Source organism: Ixodes scapularis, unplaced genomic scaffold (assembly GCF_016920785.2).
Source record: "Ixodes scapularis isolate PalLabHiFi unplaced genomic scaffold, ASM1692078v2 ptg000854l_1__unscaffolded, whole genome shotgun sequence".
Classification (NCBI taxonomy): domain Eukaryota; kingdom Metazoa; phylum Arthropoda; class Arachnida; order Ixodida; family Ixodidae; genus Ixodes; species Ixodes scapularis.
Genome location: NW_024610056.1, coordinates 464,732 through 488,237, shown reverse-complemented (window position 1 = coordinate 488,237; position 23,506 = coordinate 464,732). Strand labels below are relative to the sequence as shown.

At 53.4% G+C, this 23,506-nt stretch overlaps 1 protein-coding gene and 3 long non-coding RNA genes across 4 annotated transcripts in view; all 4 read left to right on the top strand.

The window, feature by feature from the left end:
- LOC120848941 overlaps positions 1-10,723 on the top strand; it is a 222,986-nt gene extending 212,263 nt beyond the window's left edge. The window contains exons 3-4 of the long non-coding RNA XR_005717805.3: positions 10,267-10,329; positions 10,483-10,723. This is a non-coding gene — a long non-coding RNA (uncharacterized LOC120848941). The remainder of the gene's footprint in view (positions 1-10,266; positions 10,330-10,482) is intronic.
- A 447-nt stretch (positions 10,724-11,170) lies between these two features.
- LOC120848947 lies at positions 11,171-20,816 on the top strand. Its single transcript, XR_006077143.1, has 4 exons — positions 11,171-11,963; positions 12,800-12,943; positions 19,177-19,348; positions 20,763-20,816. It is a non-coding gene; the product is annotated as an uncharacterized LOC120848947 (long non-coding RNA).
- Positions 20,817-20,822: 6 nt separating this feature from the next.
- On the top strand, positions 20,823-21,537 carry LOC121832941. Its single transcript, XM_042288000.1, has 4 exons — positions 20,823-20,832; positions 20,907-21,168; positions 21,257-21,378; positions 21,455-21,537. Exons 2-4 carry the CDS (start codon positions 20,921-20,923, stop codon positions 21,502-21,504), a joined length of 420 nt encoding a protein of 139 aa, XP_042143934.1. The 5' UTR covers positions 20,823-20,832; positions 20,907-20,920; the 3' UTR covers positions 21,505-21,537.
- A 10-nt stretch (positions 21,538-21,547) lies between these two features.
- Positions 21,548-23,323, top strand: LOC120848940. Its single transcript, XR_005717804.3, has 3 exons — positions 21,548-21,668; positions 22,781-22,878; positions 23,231-23,323. It is a non-coding gene; the product is annotated as an uncharacterized LOC120848940 (long non-coding RNA).
- The last annotated feature ends 183 nt before the right edge of the window (positions 23,324-23,506 follow it).

Here is a 23,506-nt window from a genome sequence, read left to right as displayed (position 1 = left end):
GCCACTAATCGGACCGGCGCCTCGGGTCCCCGAAACGCGGACCTTCTTAAAGGTGCCGGCTAAAAGGAGGTATACAATGTCGACGCTCGTCCGTCCAGCGATCGGGGAAATCCAGGGGGAACTTTGTGACCCTGCCATGACGAGGGAGAGGGCATTGTGCGTTAATTGTCGTCTACGGCGACGCCACTAATCGGACCGGCGCCTCGGGTCCCCGAAACGCGGACCTTCTTAAAGGTGCCGGCTAAAAGGAGGTATACAATGTCGACGCTCGTCCGTCCAGCGATCGGGGAAATCCAGGGGGAACTTTGTGACCCTGCCATGACGAGGGAGAGGGCATTGTGCGTTAATTGTCGTCTACGGCGACGCCACTAATCGGACCGGCGCCTGGGGTCCCCGAAACGCGGACCTTCTTAAAGGTGCCGGCTAAAAGGAGGTATACAATGTCGACGCTCGTCCGTCCAGCGATCGGGGAAATCCAGGGGGAGCTTTGTGACCCTGCCATGACGAGGGAGAGGGCATTGTGCGTTAATTGTCGTCTACGGCGACGCCACTAATCGGACCGGCGCCTCGGGTTCCCGAAACGCGGACCTTCTTAAAGGTGCCGGCTAAAAGGAGGTATACAATGTCGACGCTCGTCCGTCCAGCGATCGGGGAAATCCAGGGGGAGCTTTGTGACCCTGCCATGACGAGGGAGAGGGCATTGTGCGTTAATTGTCGTCTACGGCGACGCCACTAATCGGACCGGCGCCTCGGGTTCCCGAAACGCGGACCTTCTTAAAGGTGCCGGCTAAAAGGAGGTATACAATGTCGACGCTCGTCCGTCCAGCGATCGGGGAAATCCAGGGGGAACTTTGTGACCCTGCCATGACGAGGGAGAGGGCATTGTGCGTTAATTGTCGTCTACGGCGACGCCACTAATCGGACCGGCGCCTCGGGTTCCCGAAACGCGGACCTTCTTAAAGGTGCCGGCTAAAAGGAGGTATACAATGTCGACGCTCGTCCGTCCAGCGATCGGGGAAATCCAGGGGGAGCTTTGTGACCCTGCCATGACGAGGGAGAGGGCATTGTGCGTTAATTGTCGTCTACGGCGACGCCACTAATCGGACCGGCGCCTCGGGTTCCCGAAACGCGGACCTTCTTAAAGGTGCCGGCTAAAAGGAGGTATACAATGTCGACGCTCGTCCGTCCAGCGATCGGGGAAATCCAGGGGGAACTTTGTGACCCTGCCATGACGAGGGAGAGGGCATTGTGCGTTAATTGTCGTCTACGGCGACGCCACTAATCGGACCGGCGCCTGGGGTCCCCGAAACGCGGACCTTCTTAAAGGTGCCGGCTAAAAGGAGGTATACAATGTCGACGCTCGTCCGTCCAGCGATCGGGGAAATCCAGGGGGAACTTTGTGACCCTGCCATGACGAGGGAGAGGGCATTGTGCGTTAATTGTCGTCTACGGCGACGCCACTAATCGGACCGGCGCCTGGGGTCCCCGAAACGCGGACCTTCTTAAAGGTGCCGGCTAAAAGGAGGTATACAATGTCGACGCTCGTCCGTCCAGCGATCGGGGAAATCCAGGGGGAGCTTTGTGACCCTGCCATGACGAGGGAGAGGGCATTGTGCGTTAATTGTCGTCTACGGCGACGCCACTAATCGGACCGGCGCCTGGGGTCCCCGAAACGCGGACCTTCTTAAAGGTGCCGGCTAAAAGGAGGTATACAATGTCGACGCTCGTCCGTCCAGCGATCGGGGAAATCCAGGGGGAACTTTGTGACCCTGCCATGACGAGGGAGAGGGCATTGTGCGTTAATTGTCGTCTACGGCGACGCCACTAATCGGACCGGCGCCTGGGGTCCCCGAAACGCGGACCTTCTTAAAGGTGCCGGCTAAAAGGAGGTATACAATGTCGACGCTCGTCCGTCCAGCGATCGGGGAAATCCAGGGGGAGCTTTGTGACCCTGCCATGACGAGGGAGAGGGCATTGTGCGTTAATTGTCGTCTACGGCGACGCCACTAATCGGACCGGCGCCTCGGGTTCCCGAAACGCGGACCTTCTTAAAGGTGCCGGCTAAAAGGAGGTATACAATGTCGACGCTCGTCCGTCCAGCGATCGGGGAAATCCAGGGGGAACTTTGTGACCCTGCCATGACGAGGGAGAGGGCATTGTGCGTTAATTGTCGTCTACGGCGACGCCACTAATCGGACCGGCGCCTGGGGTCCCCGAAACGCGGACCTTCTTAAAGGTGCCGGCTAAAAGGAGGTATACAATGTCGACGCTCGTCCGTCCAGCGATCGGGGAAATCCAGGGGGAACTTTGTGACCCTGCCATGACGAGGGAGAGGGCATTGTGCGTTAATTGTCGTCTACGGCGACGCCACTAATCGGACCGGCGCCTGGGGTCCCCGAAACGCGGACCTTCTTAAAGGTGCCGGCTAAAAGGAGGTATACAATGTCGACGCTCGTCCGTCCAGCGATCGGGGAAATCCAGGGGGAGCTTTGTGACCCTGCCATGACGAGGGAGAGGGCATTGTGCGTTAATTGTCGTCTACGGCGACGCCACTAATCGGACCGGCGCCTGGGGTCCCCGAAACGCGGACCTTCTTAAAGGTGCCGGCTAAAAGGAGGTATACAATGTCGACGCTCGTCCGTCCAGCGATCGGGGAAATCCAGGGGGAACTTTGTGACCCTGCCATGACGAGGGAGAGGGCATTGTGCGTTAATTGTCGTCTACGGCGACGCCACTAATCGGACCGGCGCCTCGGGTTCCCGAAACGCGGACCTTCTTAAAGGTGCCGGCTAAAAGGAGGTATACAATGTCGACGCTCGTCCGTCCAGCGATCGGGGAAATCCAGGGGGAGCTTTGTGACCCTGCCATGACGAGGGAGAGGGCATTGTGCGTTAATTGTCGTCTACGGCGACGCCACTAATCGGACCGGCGCCTCGGGTTCCCGAAACGCGGACCTTCTTAAAGGTGCCGGCTAAAAGGAGGTATACAATGTCGACGCTCGTCCGTCCAGCGATCGGGGAAATCCAGGGGGAGCTTTGTGACCCTGCCATGACGAGGGAGAGGGCATTGTGCGTTAATTGTCGTCTACGGCGACGCCACTAATCGGACCGGCGCCTCGGGTTCCCGAAACGCGGACCTTCTTAAAGGTGCCGGCTAAAAGGAGGTATACAATGTCGACGCTCGTCCGTCCAGCGATCGGGGAAATCCAGGGGGAACTTTGTGACCCTGCCATGACGAGGGAGAGGGCATTGTGCGTTAATTGTCGTCTACGGCGACGCCACTAATCGGACCGGCGCCTGGGGTCCCCGAAACGCGGACCTTCTTAAAGGTGCCGGCTAAAAGGAGGTATACAATGTCGACGCTCGTCCGTCCAGCGATCGGGGAAATCCAGGGGGAACTTTGTGACCCTGCCATGACGAGGGAGAGGGCATTGTGCGTTAATTGTCGTCTACGGCGACGCCACTAATCGGACCGGCGCCTCGGGTTCCCGAAACGCGGACCTTCTTAAAGGTGCCGGCTAAAAGGAGGTATACAATGTCGACGCTCGTCCGTCCAGCGATCGGGGAAATTCAGGGGGAACTTTGTCACCCTGCCATGACGAGGGAGAGGGCATTGTGCGTTAATTGTCGTCTACGGCGACGCCACTAATCGGACCGGCGCCTCGGGTTCCCGAAACGCGGACCTTCTTAAAGGTGCCGGCTAAAAGGAGGTATACAATGTCGACGCTCGTCCGTCCAGCGATCGGGGAAATCCAGGGGGAGCTTTGTGACCCTGCCATGACGAGGGAGAGGGCATTGTGCGTTAATTGTCGTCTACGGCGACGCCACTAATCGGACCGGCGCCTGGGGTCCCCGAAACGCGGACCTTCTTAAAGGTGCCGGCTAAAAGGAGGTATACAATGTCGACGCTCGTCCGTCCAGCGATCGGGGAAATTCAGGGGGAACTTTGTGACCCTGCCATGACGAGGGAGAGGGCATTGTGCGTTAATTGTCGTCTACGGCGACGCCACTAATCGGACCGGCGCCTGGGGTCCCCGAAACGCGGACCTTCTTAAAGGTGCCGGCTAAAAGGAGGTATACAATGTCGACGCTCGTCCGTCCAGCGATCGGGGAAATCCAGGGGGAGCTTTGTGACCCTGCCATGACGAGGGAGAGGGCATTGTGCGTTAATTGTCGTCTACGGCGACGCCACTAATCGGACCGGCGCCTCGGGTTCCCGAAACGCGGACCTTCTTAAAGGTGCCGGCTAAAAGGAGGTATACAATGTCGACGCTCGTCCGTCCAGCGATCGGGGAAATTCAGGGGGAACTTTGTGACCCTGCCATGACGAGGGAGAGGGCATTGTGCGTTAATTGTCGTCTACGGCGACGCCACTAATCGGACCGGCGCCTGGGGTCCCCGAAACGCGGACCTTCTTAAAGGTGCCGGCTAAAAGGAGGTATACAATGTCGACGCTCGTCCGTCCAGCGATCGGGGAAATCCAGGGGGAGCTTTGTGACCCTGCCATGACGAGGGAGAGGGCATTGTGCGTTAATTGTCGTCTACGGCGACGCCACTAATCGGACCGGCGCCTCGGGTTCCCGAAACGCGGACCTTCTTAAAGGTGCCGGCTAAAAGGAGGTATACAATGTCGACGCTCGTCCGTCCAGCGATCGGGGAAATTCAGGGGGAACTTTGTGACCCTGCCATGACGAGGGAGAGGGCATTGTGCGTTAATTGTCGTCTACGGCGACGCCACTAATCGGACCGGCGCCTGGGGTCCCGGAAACGCGGACCTTCTTAAAGGTGCCGGCTAAAAGGAGGTATACAATGTCGACGCTCGTCCGTCCAGCGATCGGGGAAATCCAGGGGGAACTTTGTGACCCTGCCATGACGAGGGAGAGGGCATTGTGCGTTAATTGTCGTCTACGGCGACGCCACTAATCGGACCGGCGCCTCGGGTTCCCGGAAACGCGGACCTTCTTAAAGGTGCCGGCTAAAAGGAGGTATACAATGTCGACGCTCGTCCGTCCAGCGATCGGGGAAATCCAGGGGGAACTTTGTGACCCTGCCATGACGAGGGAGAGGGCATTGTGCGTTAATTGTCGTCTACGGCGACGCCACTAATCGGACCGGCGCCTCGGGTTCCCGAAACGCGGACCTTCTTAAAGGTGCCGGCTAAAAGGAGGTATACAATGTCGACGCTCGTCCGTCCAGCGATCGGGGAAATTCAGGGGGAACTTTGTGACCCTGCCATGACGAGGGAGAGGGCATTGTGCGTTAATTGTCGTCTACGGCGACGCCACTAATCGGACCGGCGCCTGGGGTCCCGGAAACGCGGACCTTCTTAAAGGTGCCGGCTAAAAGGAGGTATACAATGTCGACGCTCGTCCGTCCAGCGATCGGGGAAATTCAGGGGGAACTTTGTGACCCTGCCATGACGAGGGAGAGGGCATTGTGCGTTAATTGTCGTCTACGGCGACGCCACTAATCGGACCGGCGCCTCGGGTTCCCGAAACGCGGACCTTCTTAAAGGTGCCGGCTAAAAGGAGGTATACAATGTCGACGCTCGTCCGTCCAGCGATCGGGGAAATTCAGGGGGAACTTTGTGACCCTGCCATGACGAGGGAGAGGGCATTGTGCGTTAATTGTCGTCTACGGCGACGCCACTAATCGGACCGGCGCCTGGGGTCCCGGAAACGCGGACCTTCTTAAAGGTGCCGGCTAAAAGGAGGTATACAATGTCGACGCTCGTCCGTCCAGCGATCGGGGAAATTCAGGGGGAACTTTGTGACCCTGCCATGACGAGGGAGAGGGCATTGTGCGTTAATTGTCGTCTACGGCGACGCCACTAATCGGACCGGCGCTTCGGGTTCCCGAAACGCGGACCTTCTTAAAGGTGCCGGCTAAAAGGAGGTATACAATGTCGACGCTCGTCCGTCCAGCGATCGGGGAAATTCAGGGGGAACTTTGTGACCCTGCCATGACGAGGGAGAGGGCATTGTGCGTTAATTGTCGTCTACGGCGACGCCACTAATCGGACCGGCGCCTGGGGTCCCCGAAACGCGGACCTTCTTAAAGGTGCCGGCTAAAAGGAGGTATACAATGTCGACGCTCGTCCGTCCAGCGATCGGGGAAATTCAGGGGGAACTTTGTGACCCTGCCATGACGAGGGAGAGGGCATTGTGCGTTAATTGTCGTCTACGGCGACGCCACTAATCGGACCGGCGCCTCGGGTTCCCGAAACGCGGACCTTCTTAAAGGTGCCGGCTAAAAGGAGGTATACAATGTCGACGCTCGTCCGTCCAGCGATCGGGGAAATTCAGGGGGAACTTTGTGACCCTGCCATGACGAGGGAGAGGGCATTGTGCGTTAATTGTCGTCTACGGCGACGCCACTAATCGGACCGGCGCCTCGGGTTCCCGAAACGCGGACCTTCTTAAAGGTGCCGGCTAAAAGGAGGTATACAATGTCGACGCTCGTCCGTCCAGCGATCGGGGAAATTCAGGGGGAACTTTGTGACCCTGCCATGACGAGGGAGAGGGCATTGTGCGTTAATTGTCGTCTACGGCGACGCCACTAATCGGACCGGCGCCTCGGGTTCCCGAAACGCGGACCTTCTTAAAGGTGCCGGCTAAAAGGAGGTATACAATGTCGACGCTCGTCCGTCCAGCGATCGGGGAAATTCAGGGGGAACTTTGTGACCCTGCCATGACGAGGGAGAGGGCATTGTGCGTTAATTGTCGTCTACGGCGACGCCACTAATCGGACCGGCGCCTCGGGTTCCCGAAACGCGGACCTTCTTAAAGGTGCCGGCTAAAAGGAGGTATACAATGTCGACGCTCGTCCGTCCAGCGATCGGGGAAATTCAGGGGGAACTTTGTGACCCTGCCATGACGAGGGAGAGGGCATTGTGCGTTAATTGTCGTCTACGGCGACGCCACTAATCGGACCGGCGCCTCGGGTTCCCGAAACGCGGACCTTCTTAAAGGTGCCGGCTAAAAGGAGGTATACAATGTCGACGCTCGTCCGTCCAGCGATCGGGGAAATCCAGGGGGAGCTTTGTGACCCTGCCATGACGAGGGAGAGGGCATTGTGCGTTAATTGTCGTCTACGGCGACGCCACTAATCGGACCGGCGCCTCGGGTTCCCGAAACGCGGACCTTCTTAAAGGTGCCGGCTAAAAGGAGGTATACAATGTCGACGCTCGTCCGTCCAGCGATCGGGGAAATTCAGGGGGAACTTTGTGACCCTGCCATGACGAGGGAGAGGGCATTGTGCGTTAATTGTCGTCTACGGCGACGCCACTAATCGGACCGGCGCCTGGGGTCCCCGAAACGCGGACCTTCTTAAAGGTGCCGGCTAAAAGGAGGTATACAATGTCGACGCTCGTCCGTCCAGCGATCGGGGAAATCCAGGGGGAACTTTGTGACCCTGCCATGACGAGGGAGAGGGCATTGTGCGTTAATTGTCGTCTACGGCGACGCCACTAATCGGACCGGCGCCTCGGGTTCCCGAAACGCGGACCTTCTTAAAGGTGCCGGCTAAAAGGAGGTATACAATGTCGACGCTCGTCCGTCCAGCGATCGGGGAAATTCAGGGGGAACTTTGTGACCCTGCCATGACGAGGGAGAGGGCATTGTGCGTTAATTGTCGTCTACGGCGACGCCACTAATCGGACCGGCGCCTCGGGTTCCCGAAACGCGGACCTTCTTAAAGGTGCCGGCTAAAAGGAGGTATACAATGTCGACGCTCGTCCGTCCAGCGATCGGGGAAATTCAGGGGGAACTTTGTGACCCTGCCATGACGAGGGAGAGGGCATTGTGCGTTAATTGTCGTCTACGGCGACGCCACTAATCGGACCGGCGCCTCGGGTTCCCGAAACGCGGACCTTCTTAAAGGTGCCGGCTAAAAGGAGGTATACAATGTCGACGCTCGTCCGTCCAGCGATCGGGGAAATTCAGGGGGAACTTTGTGACCCTGCCATGACGAGGGAGAGGGCATTGTGCGTTAATTGTCGTCTACGGCGACGCCACTAATCGGACCGGCGCCTCGGGTTCCCGAAACGCGGACCTTCTTAAAGGTGCCGGCTAAAAGGAGGTATACAATGTCGACGCTCGTCCGTCCAGCGATCGGGGAAATTCAGGGGGAACTTTGTGACCCTGCCATGACGAGGGAGAGGGCATTGTGCGTTAATTGTCGTCTACGGCGACGCCACTAATCGGACCGGCGCCTCGGGTTCCCGAAACGCGGACCTTCTTAAAGGTGCCGGCTAAAAGGAGGTATACAATGTCGACGCTCGTCCGTCCAGCGATCGGGGAAATTCAGGGGGAACTTTGTGACCCTGCCATGACGAGGGAGAGGGCATTGTGCGTTAATTGTCGTCTACGGCGACGCCACTAATCGGACCGGCGCCTCGGGTTCCCGAAACGCGGACCTTCTTAAAGGTGCCGGCTAAAAGGAGGTATACAATGTCGACGCTCGTCCGTCCAGCGATCGGGGAAATTCAGGGGGAACTTTGTGACCCTGCCATGACGAGGGAGAGGGCATTGTGCGTTAATTGTCGTCTACGGCGACGCCACTAATCGGACCGGCGCCTGGGGTCCCCGAAACGCGGACCTTCTTAAAGGTGCCGGCTAAAAGGAGGTATACAATGTCGACGCTCGTCCGTCCAGCGATCGGGGAAATCCAGGGGGAGCTTTGTGACCCTGCCATGACGAGGGAGAGGGCATTGTGCGTTAATTGTCGTCTACGGCGACGCCACTAATCGGACCGGCGCCTGGGGTCCCCGAAACGCGGACCTTCTTAAAGGTGCCGGCTAAAAGGAGGTATACAATGTCGACGCTCGTCCGTCCAGCGATCGGGGAAATTCAGGGGGAACTTTGTGACCCTGCCATGACGAGGGAGAGGGCATTGTGCGTTAATTGTCGTCTACGGCGACGCCACTAATCGGACCGGCGCCTGGGGTCCCCGAAACGCGGACCTTCTTAAAGGTGCCGGCTAAAAGGAGGTATACAATGTCGACGCTCGTCCGTCCAGCGATCGGGGAAATCCAGGGGGAACTTTGTGACCCTGCCATGACGAGGGAGAGGGCATTGTGCGTTAATTGTCGTCTACGGCGACGCCACTAATCGGACCGGCGCCTGGGGTCCCCGAAACGCGGACCTTCTTAAAGGTGCCGGCTAAAAGGAGGTATACAATGTCGACGCTCGTCCGTCCAGCGATCGGGGAAATCCAGGGGGAGCTTTGTGACCCTGCCATGACGAGGGAGAGGGCATTGTGCGTTAATTGTCGTCTACGGCGACGCCACTAATCGGACCGGCGCCTGGGGTTCCCGAAATGCGGACCTTTCTGAAGTGCCTGCTGAAAGGAGGTAGAGAGGGCCGACGACCGTCCAGTGTTCGGCTAAAGGCATCTGGAACCGGGTGGGTGACCTTGCCATGCCGAGGGAGAGGACATTGTGCGTTACTTGGGCGGAATTTGGGAAAGTGACATCGAAACACGATTGGTAAAATGACAAGGGAGAGGGCATTGTGCGTTTCTTGGGCGGAGTTTGGAAAGTTAAATCGAAACACGATTGGTGAAGTGACGGCGGAGAGGGGAGAGTGATTGTTTGAACCTGCCATGGTTTGTCTCATGAGGAGACAAAAATGGGAGACGAAGCAGAATGGGGAAAGCTCGACTGTAACTGGAGAGTGTCGAACGACGAGATTTCATGCTGTGCACGCACCATGCTGTAAACTATTTGTAATGACCTGTAAATACATTTCCTACTTCAACTTTGAACGTCGTCTCCTTGATCCTTCGGCCAGCATCGCCGAGCTACGTGGAAAGAAGCTGGCCTTCCTCCATAGTAGAGAAGCAACGAACTTTACTGCGTCCTTCAGGAATTTTTACAGCGGGATGCTGTTAATCGTACAAGCACGCACTGCATCCAAAAGCAAAGCACATTTCTAGTGCCTTCGATTGAGGAGGGCACTCGGCACAAAATTGCTCGCTCTTTTAATTCGGGAAGTTCCCAGCGCGACCAAAAAGAGCGATACCGAGACAATGAACGCCACTTCAGCGAGGCCGGCATTAGAGATGCCGAGATGTTGCTTACTTCAAACCACTTCTGGACTGTGCCGGGGTGGAGCTTAGCGCAAAATGTCAACCTCCTCTCCCTCCTTTTTGCCCCCTTTCACGTGCACAGTAAACCAAATTTGGCTAACTTGCTCACCGTATTCGAAACTCGAAAGCAGTTCATGGCTGTTAAAGTGCTGACACTTCATGTGTTCTTTAACTGCAGGCTGCCACGCTGATGCCCTGCCTTTGACATCTGGCCAGTTGCCGACCCCGTGCCTGGACACTGGTGAGTACTCCGGCTTATTCTGTACTCAAAAGCAGTCCATGGCTGCTAGAGCTGATGCCTAACCTTAGTAATAAGCTAATCAGTCAGATATCTGAGATCGTATCTGACTCCCTGCTCTTCTGTCTGCAACAAAAGTTTCTCAACTTAAACCAGATTGAAGACCTGCAAAGGAGACTAACTTCAGCTTAGAGGCAGTGGAACGAAACACCTCTCCACAGTGAAATCCTCACAGCTGGACTGCAGAACTACCCTGGTGACGAATCCAGTGCCTGAAAAAAACTACCATGAAAAGTACCGCATGGAGTACCGACACTCTCTAGAAAGCCCTTAAAGGGGCACTGACACCCCAAAGGTCGTATCTTTTTTTATTGTCTAAAACGATGCAAGTTGCAGTCATACCATCGCAAAAAAAAATTTCCCGCGCATGCGCGCATGCCTTTCTATTTTTGGTGTTTGATTCTCCCGCCTCTCACCTCCTCGCTTCTTTTGATTCGTGACGTCAAGAATCATGAAATTTAGAAGCTTTGTAGGCAACATCTCTATAACATTTAATAATGGCAATCGTAAAACATGTTTTTAACGCAATTGCAAACGCACTACGGCCCTTCTTTTTGAAATACCAAAAATCGGAGTCCGTGGTGGTGCCGTCTCTTGGATTTGTATCCTCCCACGGAAAACAGGTGACACCGCTCAAAACCGGTCCGCCGTCGCTTGCTCTTTTCCTCCTCGCTTTGGATCGCCATGGCAACAGCAGGGAGTCGTGAAAGAAAGTGGACTCTCAGGACTCCGCAATATTTGACGTCAACGCACCGACGCGGATCGCGCGGGAACTTTGAATTCGGCATTTGGAAATTGTTTTTTGACTTCACAAATACTGAATTCCCAAATTTCGAATTTTGAGGATAATGTTCCCGCATTGTTTCCAATCGTTTCGGATAATAAAAAAAAATATTTTGATGTGTCAGTGCCCCTTTAGAGGGATACTGAACCGATATCTGAAGTTTTCAATATAAGCCCCGGACGAGGTGCCCCGGACGTTACTATACCTAAAAATCAAGACCATACCAAGGGATCGGACTATTATATTTCTTTGATTGAAAAGCCGCGATGGGGCAATCCGTCGGCCGAAAGCCGCCGGTACGATTGACGCCACCGCGGAGGAGCCCGAGCGGAACTGACGTCACAGACCTCTCGCTCCTTGGCAGCCTGGCTTGTCCCGCTGCAGTCCTAATGGAGAACCGCGTCGAGTGATCGAGGGATCGAAGAAACTCGATCCATTCGGATCGAGTTTCTTCGATAGTTATGCCGCGGTACTGCGCTGCACGAGACTGCTCAAACAGCGTATGTTGCAGCAGCAGGCCTGCGCACAAGTTTCCGAGTGAGCCCACATTGCGCAAGCTGTGGATTCGCGCGGCCCGTCCTTCCCAGCCAACATGGAAGCCCACCAAAGGCGATTGTCTTTGCATGGAACACTTCGAAGACGAGGACTACAAGACGAGCCCAAAGTTACGCAGAGTCTGGGCTTGCCTGTAAAACAGGCCTATTTGAAGCCTGGCATGGTGCCATCGCTCTTCACACGAAAATGCAAGCGAGAGCGGCACAGCGGTGCTGTGGAAAAACGGCGACGCAAAGAGGTGAGCGCAGCTACCGAAATATTTTTCTGCTTCTTTCCCAGTGGAAAGCACGAATGCGAGTGGTCGTGGAATTAGCGTAGTACATAGCGCAAAACTGCTAGCGCGAGCAAGTGAACGCTGATTTTTTTGCTTTTGTTTTGCTGTCACGTAAAGTGGGAAGTGCTCATTTGCGGCACTCACCTGAGCTGTAAAGTATCGTGCCTACTAACTCGCCTTTGAGGTCGAATGCGGAAAAACGCCGAGATTGTGTTCTCGCTAACAGCGTCGCGCAGGGTAAGTGTGTACAACATTCGTGTTCGCTCTCGTCCCCTTATCCGTACGTAAGGTGGCCGCCAATCGCAGGTACTCCACTGTCGGTACCGTGTACATGGCGAGACTGCAGCTATACTCTGTTCCACCTTATGATGTACCGCAGGAAAGGCTAAAATCGCGAGCTCCTTGCTTTAGGGCACATCTCGGCGGCGCAAGCTCTCGTGCAAGAAGGGCAGCTGCCTACGCTGTGAGCTCGCGCTTCTAGCCTTCGTTGCGGTACAACATAAGGTGAAACGGAGTATAGTAGCTGCGGCGATGGCACTCGGTACGCGGGCTCATGTGGTAGAAACTTGCTTTGAAGCTACGAGCTTGCGCCGGCACCTTTGGCTCAATTGTGAAGGCTGGTATTTATCGGTATTACTACTGATAAATGCCAGCTAATTTTAATTTGAGAAATTTGGCATAAACAAATAAATATCGAATATTGGTTTGGGCTATCTGAAAATGGCACGTAGGACCGAGTTGAACCATTCCTGGGAGAATGTGGTTAATTGATGATCTACATACTTCCTTTTGGTTTGCAGCTGGTATGTTCCGAGCTTGAGCAGGATGTGCAAACTCCGCGGCATCTTGAGCATGTGCTATTCCTCATTGTGGCGAATAAGGAGATGCTGCTGAATTTCGGAATAGGATACCCACAGTATGAGTGCCACGCCATTTAGAAAAGTGTGAGTGTATACATCATTCTGTTTTGGAAAACTCGTTTCCCTCACTGGTCCTCTCTTCCTGATGAGGTGGTCAAGCTGCCGTCGCTTCATCTGTTCAGTGTTAACCTGGAAGGCCGTTTCTCTCAATTGCGGAAAATAAATGAAAAAGAGTGCTGTAGTTTTTTTTAATGAGAACCTTGTTATGTACATATGCGTGTACTATAACCTAAACCTGCAATTAATGTTTCCGCCCCTCGTTTATATTTCTGATCACTATGACGATATCTTAGTTATACAGTCAAACCTCATTATATCGAACACAGATATATAGATTTATTGCTTATATCGAATCGTTGTCGAACTGTCATACGAATTACATGCATTTTAAATTTTTTATAACAGACTCAGTCGGTTAAAAAATTAATATATCGAACTCCGCAGCGCCGGAAAGCGTGCGCTCCGGAGACAGGCGGCAGGCTTTCCGGCACAACATCAAAGGATACGGCGGGCTTTCCCGCAACACATTGGAGGATAGCGGTTGCGCTGCAGGCGTTTGCGACTTTTACAAGCGCATGCCTGCGTAAAGTTTTATACCTATGATGCCGGGAGCGCGATCCAGACTTAGCCACTCAGCGGCATACAGGCTCAGTCGCTCAGTCAGCTCAATCAGCTCAATCGTATTGCCAGCATGCTTCGCCAGTATCGCTATTTTCATGCGCTGTGCATAGATCCCGCAGTTTTGTTCCTCCGGGTTCATTCCTCCGAAGTTGCGTCAACCGCATATGGCGCACTGATGGCAACAGACGTAAAGAAACGTACGCCGCTGACGTTTGCGACGAAGCTTGAAATCATCTGCCACGTCGAAAACGGAGAAAAGAAGTCCAGCGTTGCCGAAGCGTACAACATACCGCGAAGAAATTTGAGCATGCTGCTGAAGACTGTGGGCACCCTGGCGGCTCCCCGGCCAAGTTGCCCGACTGCGAGGCAAAGGTGCCGAAGTTCTCCCGCGTGGCGGCGATGTCACGCCAGCCACGCACACATCGGATGCGCCGCCTTGATATGGCAGATAAGAGGCGGCGCACGGAGGGTCGCTGGCTGGACTCCGGCAGCGCCGGTAGCAATGTTAATCGTCTTGTCTATGTCCAATTAAATGTAGTTTCTTGTTGTTGAAACCGTTGGCTTCGTGATATTCCTCCGGGTCGGGTATGCAGCAAGGCAAACCGACCACAATGGCGCCCAACCGTGGTATGCTACCCACTCGTAGGAATTTCACGGGGCTTCGTTTCTTCTTTCGGTAAGCCTTTTTCATATTCCCCGTGTTTCCTATCGTTGTTTCGTACTTCCGTCACGTCCACGTTTGTTGTATTGGCGTGTTTCTGACTGTGTTTTTGTGACCGCGGCAATCGTTTTGCGCGCTTGTGTTGGGTTTTTGGGGGCGTTTCTTTTTTTGTGCTTGCAGGAATGCTTACGCGACGCAGCACCCGGATGAAAGTCTGGCCCGGTACGTTCGGGTCATGCAGGAGCTCTTCAAGAGGGCGGACCCGAAGTCACCGGAATCGGACAGAGTAGCTCGGGTCAGAAGACAGTGTCACCCCAGGTACCACGTCTACCTGATCAACCGCACCTTTGAGACCCTTGAAGAGCTAGCCCGGGGCGCCCGCCTCATCGAGGAAGCTCTTCATGCCGAGCGGAACTACGTGCCGCCGCCACCAGCCAAGTACACGCTTGAGCCGGCATGCGCATGGCGGGGCCCCGAGGCCTCCACGCAAGTGGACTGTCCGAACGAGACCTCCCTTCCCCACCACGTCAACCAGGAGAGTTGGCGTGGCATGCATGGTGAACTCCCGTGCGGGATAAGCGTATGTTCGCCTAACTCTCCCCGAGAGGTCCCCGGAGGTCACAGCGAGGCCCGTGAGGGTTTCGGGCGGGGTTCGCCACGACAGGTGGGAGGTCGTTGGCCGTGCCCTATCGCAAGCTGGGGCCCAACGGAGATCACCACCCAAGCGAACCATCTTCATCAGTCTGCTCCTGCAAGTGCTGGCGAAAACTGGCACGGTGCGGTCGCAAACCCGCAGCCCAGCAGCATTGACCCCCGCCGCAACGGAACAAGCCCTCCTGACAACAGCCAGCCGCAAGCCTGGTGGAGGCCCTCCCATAGTGGTTCCTTATCCGATCACTGGAGGCGGTCCGACGGGCACCTCGGTGCGGGTGACCTAAGCAGGCAACTGTCGTCGGACTGCTGCTACCACTGCGAGCAGCCCGGCCATCACCGAAACCAGTGTCCAAGACTTCTGGACACTACAAACAAGAGGTGGCACGAGACGGCGGCAAAGGGCCGGAACCAAAACAACCAGGGAAACTACTACGGCCGGCGACGCTGAAACCAGACAGCCACTCGCCGACGGCCGGTGCAGTCCCTGGGAGCGGTCAGGCCGCGGCGCAGATTCCATCGGTATGTCGAATCCAGCCCGAGCCTAACATCATTGAACCGCGCATGACAATATCACTGCTCGATTTTCCCATTGCCGTACTTTTGGATTCTGGGGCCGCTATCTCGCTCATAGGGGATTTCGTTTTCGAACTCTGCAAAGCAAAAAAGATAAGCCTCCGGGAGTGCGAAACCCGTTTGCAGCTAGCTTCTGGTACAGCGATAACAGCTGGAGGAGCAGTGAGGCTGCAGATTCGGTTTAATGGAAAGAAGCGGCGTCAGCGATTTCTTTATATGCCAGGACTTGTGTGTACCCGTGATCTTGGGCCGAGATTTCATTACAGGCGAAAGCATGACACTCGACTTTTCTGGTGGTGGATACCGGCTGGGACAACAACCGGAGCTGACTCCGTTTACCAAAAGAGAGGACTGCATCCCTAACCCGACCACCGCAGCCCACTTCACCACGATGCCAGACGTCTTGCCTGTCGGCGTTCCGGACCGTGATACCCCGCAAGCTACGTAAGCTTTTCATCCGATACATGCATGACTCTGCCTTGGCAGGACACAGCAGTGGGAGCAAGACTTACGAAAAGTTATCCCAAATTGCTACCTGGCCAGGCATGAGGCAAGATGTGCTCCGATATGCTCGTAGCTGCTCGGTGTGCCAGAAGGCAAAACCACGTGGTGGCCAGCCCCCCGGTCTAATGCAACCAATCGCGAGTCAGAGCCCTTGGCAGATTTGTTGCTGTGACGTCATGGGCCCCTTCCCACGTAGTACCCGGGGTAATCAGTACTTATTCGTGGTAACCGACCACTTCACGAAGTGGGTCGAGTTATTCCCTTTGCGGAAACTAGATTCGCAAAAAATCTGGGAGTGTCTACTCGAAACATTCGCTAGGTTTGGCTTTCCTGCACAGCTTGTAAGCGATAATGCCTCCTATCTCACGAGTAAGGTGTTTGTGGACGCATGCGCGGCACTGGGAATCAAGCACAAAAGAACTTCCCCGTACCACCCGCAAGCAAACATCACGGAAAGGGTAAATCGAAACCTTAAGATGATGCTAGTGGCCTACACCGAGCGCCACAAGGACTGGGACGCGAAACTGCCCGAGCTGGCATTCGCAACCCGTACAACCACGAATCGGTCAACGGGTCTCACTCCTGCCCAATTAAATTTCGGCAAGGAGCTCGCATTCCCGCTTTCTAACAGCCTCCTTTCTACAGAGTCTGGAGGAAGGCCTCGCCCCTACGTGAAGTTCGCAGAGGACCTGCGAAAGCGCTTCTCCGATAACCTTCGAGAGGCCAGAGAAAATCTCGACGTCGCCCGGGTACAGCAGGCTGAACAGTACAACCGGGGCCGACGTGACTTGCAGTTCGAGGTGGGAGATTTTGTACTCCGGCGTACTCACCCACTGAGTGATGCCGCTCGAGGCTTCGCAGCCTCCCTCGCCAACAGGTGGGAAGGTCCGTTTCGCGTGCGTGAAAAGTGCTCACCACTCACTTACAAACTAGTTAACTGTGAGTCTAGTGAGGAAACCGGACCTGTTCATGTCACCGACCTTAAACGATTTTTTCAAGCAGAAGACGAAGATTTCTCGCAGGACCGGAACGACACTGACGGCAGTCCCGTTCCGGAAACCCCCTTGTCTCCACCGAGGCGGCGGTATAACCTGCGACGTCGGTGGCACCAAAGAGAGAGGAACCCTTTTTTTTTTGTCTCCTTGGCCTCTCTCGCATTTTGGGGGTAGTTGTCTACTTCCACGGATCTGCCCCCTTTTCAAGAGAGGGGGGAGAAGATTGTGTGCCCACCTCAGATCCGTTATTTCAAACTTTCTGGAAGGGGTGCGAAGATGACGTTAGGCTCGACCCTCAACTGAGCTCCATGTCGTCTGCTTCCTTGTTTTTCTGTGGAGCTGGCTCATGGACACCACCGTCACCACAGCCGCCATCGGAATGACACGGCGGCCGGTCTCATGGTGGACCGGGCCACCAAGGACGTCGGCGCGCCAGGGGCAGCCCAGAAAACCATGGACCACGTGCAGAGCAGCCACCTGCTGGAGGCCTGGTCCAGAACAAGCTCAAGCGACAAGCTGGAGCTGACCGAGCCGCCGCGCTCGTCAGCAGCCGCCGCGCTCGTCCAGCAGGCGCCGGCCGGACTTACAACGTCAGTCCGCCCAACAGCGCCATCCACCCCCTGACGCCCACAACGTCTCCCGTCATCGACATGCCGGACGAAGCTTGAGGGGGGGGAAGTGTGGGCACCCTGGCGGCTCCCCGGCCAAGTTGCCCGACTGCGAGGCAAAGGTGCCGAAGTTCTCCCGCGTGGCGGCGATGTCACGCCAGCCACGCACACATCGGATGCGCCGCCTTGATATGGCAGATAAGAGGCGGCGCACGGAGGGTCGCTGGCTGGACTCCGGCAGCGCCGGTAGCAATGTTAATCGTCTTGTCTATGTCCAATTAAATGTAGTTTCTTGTTGTTGAAACCGTTGGCTTCGTGATATTCCTCCGGGTCGGGTATGCAGCAAGGCAAACCGACCACAAGACAAACAGTGACATCAAATCGAAGGCTGAACGAAGCAAGCAGTCCGGCGTACACCGTGTTCGGACACCGGTTTTCGAAAAGGTGGAAAGATTACTTTACGAGTGGTTCATGGACACAAGGGCTCGGAACATTCCGATATCGGGGCCGATGCTTCAACAGAAAGCAAAAGACTTTGCGTTCATCCACCAAGCACAAAACTTGGACGACTTGGGGTGAAACTGTGGCTGCTTTGATGCTTTTACGCCGCTACTGAAGCGCAATTCCAACGGTAGTGGTAAGGTGCTTGTGGACTTGGAGACCATGGAGCGGGTCATAGTAAGGCATGCGGTCTACTCCAAGAAGCAATCTACGCTGCGGCAGTTTTCTTCGCCGAAATAAATAGTTAATCTTAAAGCTTCACGTGAGTAGTCGTTCTTGCCGCAAGCTTGTTAGTGATTGAATCGCGATGCACTTTGACGCGTTTTTGGTGTGATTTTGTATATAGAATTTTGGTTATATTGAATTATTTGGCGGTTCTCGCACTGTTGGATATAACGAGGTTCGACTGTAGACCAACAGGCGGCCCTGATGTCACGCAGCTGCGGTGGCGCTGTTAACGGCACTGTGCAGGCGCAGACACTTGAATTGGGTTTCTGCGCAGTCCCTGGTGTGGGCGAATGCAGGCTTGTTGGGAAACAGTGTGTCGGTCTATAAGATCTTGTTTCCTCTATGTTCTTCCCATGCATTGAATACATGCTCGCAATAATGCTTCAAGACGACAAGTGCCGAGAAGGCCTTAAAACCTGGTGGTGTAGGAAATTAAATTGCAGCAAAAATTGATTCTTGTGCCAAAAATAGATGCTGCTAAATGTGTGCCAATTTATAACAAAAATAAACACTGTGACATCTTTTGCTGAGTTACTTTGTTTTAATCTCGTGGAATATGGTGTTTATTTATAAAGTTCACTGGGAGCACCAGCTGGCCATTTATGACAGTTGCACCCCAATCATGAGGCTATTATAAGTGCTTGTTCCATTTCTCGGCTCGAGGCCACTAATTAACTTTGGTCGTCATTCGACCGTTCCATCTTAGTGTTCATGATTGTGCACTTGACGGTGCAATTTGCTTACCAGTTCAAGTAAAGTCCAGATGAGGAGGGTACACAGAGTGACATGAGCCTAACAAAGATAAGGGCTCGGGCCAGTCACCCTCATTTGAGCCAAACCTGGGTGTTAGCAGCATATTGACAGTGCATGTTTGTTTTGCATGTTGTAAGTTTTTATGCCTATTATTTATAGATAATTGACGAATTAATGAAGGCACCGGCACAAGCAACGGCCACACTCATCGCTGAAGAGGTCAGCACATCGTCAACCCCTTCTGCTGACGACACAGAGCAAGGTCCTGACTCTGGACATGAACCAATGCACGATGCAAGTGCTGGCATCGAAAAACCTTTTTCGAGCTCAGGTATGTGCGCCGATTGAAACCACTCAGCTTACATATTTTAGTAGTTAATTCTGCCAAATTAGGGTAATCTATAGTCTACAGTGAAACTCGTTTAAAACGAACCCACATACAGCGAATTATTGTCGATATCGAACTCACGAAAAATTAAAATGAAAATGTATGTGAAAAGTACTTTTTGTAACGGACAACAGATTGACTATATCGAACTTTTTCCCCCTGGGAAGGCTTCCAAAAACGCGCAAACGATCGTCTTTCAGCCAATGCCTTCGCCCGAAAAAGTGAAGGAAAGAAAAAAAATTCCAAAAGCTCGAGCTGCAAACAAAAATAAGCGAAGAAAAGCGATTCCGAAGGGCACAGAAAAAAAAAAAGAAATCTTTTAAGTGCGAAGCGGTTGCTTACGAAGAAAAGCAATTAAAAAACGTAGGTAAGCTAAAAAAAAAAACCTTTCTAGTGCGTTGTTACAAGGCGGAAGCGAAGAGACGAGAAAGAAAAAGAAGTTCTCGCCTCCTCTCCCTTCGCGCCTTGTTTCACCTAAAGTCACTTTAGTTTGACCTAGGGGGCCTTCATGTCCCGCCGAAGAGAACTTGAAGGAACTCTAGTTTGACCCTCCTCACCTTGCGCATTCACTTGGGGCTTGACACACCACGCCCCAAGAAGCAATAAGCCTATCGCATTTCAGATTCCATAGCATTGTCACATGCCGTTGAAAGCGTCAACCACAGGCAAAACTCTCTCTCTCTCCCCCTCCCTCCTTTCTTCTCGTTAATTTAGTCGTTGTTTGTTGTCGTCTTTCTTGTCCCCAATGCACTTTCTGTTCACTGTACGGGCCAGCTAGTTCGCGCCCGAAATGACGACGAAGCAGCGGCAGGCTCTGCCACTTTCCGACAAGGTCGACATCATCAGTTGTGTGGAGCACGGCGAAAAGAAATCAGACGTTGCCGCTGCCTACAAGATCCCCAGAAGTATGCTGAGTACAATTCTTAAAAACAAGTCTGCCATCCGAGACAAGGCCCGTGAACGGCTAAATGCGGACAGCAGGCGCATCCGCAAGCCGGCGTACGGCAAGGTGGAAAAAGCGCTGTACCAATGGTTTTTGGACATTTGTGCGCGGAACCTGCTGGTCTCCGGACCAATGTTGCAAAGCAAGGCAAGAAATTTTGCACCCCTCCTGAACGTTGAGGGCTTCACCGCTGGATCTGGGTGGCTGCAGCGATTTAAAGATCCATATTTAACCGCCGGGAAAGTCGTAGCTCGGTTTTGTAAGTGGGTTTTGCTATATCGAACTACTTGCTATATCGAACTGATCGTAGTGTTTCCTGCTGTTCGTTATAAACGGGTTTCACTGTATTGCTGACTGCATGAGCCAAGGGTGATTTTGTTTTGAAACACACTTTATTTCCTCTGCTGTGAACAGCCCCCTCCATCAGTAATGCCAAACAGGCTCCTGACCTTCGGACCGCTGCTACGCATCTACAGAAATCAATGTACGTATCTGCAAAAAGAAATTTCTCAGAAGGCAGCATTGTTTAGATCGTTGTAACACGTTATGATGGCACAGGCATACAAGTCACCATGAAGACTTCATCACGACAGTCCCAAACAAGTCCTGTCCTCGTGACACCACAATGCTCCTCACCAAATCATGTCCCCCAGGCTCCATTGGATTGGATGTTGCCTGAAGGGCTGACGCTGTCGCCACAGCCGCCAGAGCCCAGACAACCAGCTCTACCACCAGACCCACCACAGCTGCCAACAATAGACAATGAGCTCCCCTCTGACGCTAGCTTTCTCATGATGATGTCCGGCACCGGCTTTCTGAGGTTGGTATCAGTCGGATATATGTCATCTTTAGTAAAGAGTATGAGGGGGTGTGTAAGAGGTTGCTTCTTTTTTCTTTTTTTATTTCAGGGATGCACAACAGAACACCGCATGTGACAGCGCACTCAGTCAGCATGAGAGCAGCAAAAGCATCGACTACGTCTCGGAACGAAAGTTTATTGTTTTCGAGTCTTGTTTGGACGAGCTACTGGGTAATTGACCTGAGTACACTGCACTGTGCCGCATCACAGAGAAGAAGCTCAAAGGGACGTGTCTCCGGGTGCACAGAATGTGCAACAATGGCCACCAACACACCTGGACCAGCCAACCACCAGTGAATAGGAGGGCCCTAGGCAATGTGCTCCTAGCTGCAGCCACACTCTTCTCTGGGAGCATCGTCAAAAAAGTGCTGAGGCTCCTCCGCCAGATGGGCGTGCCCTGTTTCTCGTACGAGACATACTTCAAGATTCAGGGTGCCTTCCTTCTACCAGCAATCAGACAGGTATGGCACGTTTCAAGCTTTTCCGTACCTGTGAAAGGGGTTTATTTTAGGTGCCAATATTTCAGGCTCAGCACTCTTATGGGATCCTGAATGGTGCAGTACATCCTTTGAAGCACCATATGTTTCTGTCTACAAGTCACACACTCCTATAATCGGCTGTTTTTACAAAAAGGTTGATATATACATGTTTGCAAGTACGGCCCCAGGGTGCCACCATCTTGCCGAGCTGGGGTATGCTTGGGCGTGGCCATAGTCTGGTTACGACACCTTAGTGAGGCATCATAATCCAATTTGGCGTACCCAAGTGCACCCCAACTGAGCAAGGTGGCAGCGCCCCGAGGCCGCGGACTTGCAAACGTCTATAGGTGGCACATCTTTATACGGACCGCAAGGCAAAACTGCATCGATGAGCTGTCATATGTATATTGTAATCTAAGCACAAGTAAGAGTTAGCTTCAATGTTGAACTACCGTGGGAAAGGTGTTCTGATGTGGCCGGCTGGAAGCTTTGCTGGAAGCCGGCATATTGCCAAGCTTCCGATTGTAAGGAAAAGCCGCAGTACCCGAAGACTACATCTAATGGATCTAGGTCTGTGCGATGCAATACAAACTACGGGCTCTGCCAATTTCCCTTTGTTGTAACTGTTGATACGGCCTTGCACAGCTATGGTTTATACTTGTAAAAAAAAGTAAGTCGCACCTTTGTGTAAGATGCACTGAGAGAAATTTGAGGAAAGAAACAATTTACATGCCGGAAAATATCGTAAATAGGGAGAGTTGAGATGTGTCCTCTGCACCTATTTTGACCACACTCCGAGGGTGGAAAGGTACCAACTGTGTGTGCAAAGTAATACAGGGCACATACTTCGAAGACTCGCCGCATTCCATGTGGGGAAACCGTCGCCTCCTTGGTTTCTGAACGGGGAGGCAATGTTTTCAGTTCTTGTTCTCCTGCTTTGTGACTGACTGCACCTACTGGAGAAGTGGGCAGCGTAAAGGACATATTTTGATGTGGGGAATAAGTAAAAGAAGCAACAATAAATGTTCCCCAGTTCGATTGTAAAGATTAATTGGCCAGTACTCTATTTTTATACCGAGTGGCATTTCTTCAAGGTCGCTCTTGAGAAGGCAGCTCCTCGGCAGCCAAACTGTGCTTGTTGAATGCTACGAGGGGAACAAGACCTGAACAGGCAGGGGTCTATGCGACCTAAGTAAGTCCAACACTATGCTGCTTGAGTTTCAATGCGGAAAGTGTCAAAAGCTATTCATCAACTTTCCCATGCATGGATAATAGAAAAAACAAAGTGTTTTGCCAATCTACCTAAATGTGCATATGTGCCTTCAGTATTTATACCCACGACATGGATCATTTCATCCCCTCATTTTGAATATAAAGACAAATTACAATTTGTCAATGCTTTGATCGCATTAGCTGGGATTGAAACTTAAATGCTCAACTTCCATGGGAGTTCACATAAACGAAAGAAGCTTGCAGTATACTTATAGGTGAAATGAAAAACATGTCCAGGATTTATGTTTGTTTAGAAAAGTCTTTGCAAATAGACTTCCAGGTGTGGAACAGGAAACAAAACGAGCTCTTTGAGCAAGCAAGTGGACGAGAACTGGTCCTCGCTGGTGATGGGCGGTCAGACTCCCCCGGGCACTCAGTGAAATATGGAACGTACACCGTTGTTGACGTGTCAACGAACAAGGTTCTCCATGTGGAAACAGTGCAGGTAAATTCCCCTGCTATAAATGTTCTGATGCTTCTGTTCCACTGAAATGAAACCTTTCTGTAATTAAGTGAAAATGAATGGCGAAAACAACATTTTTCAGACA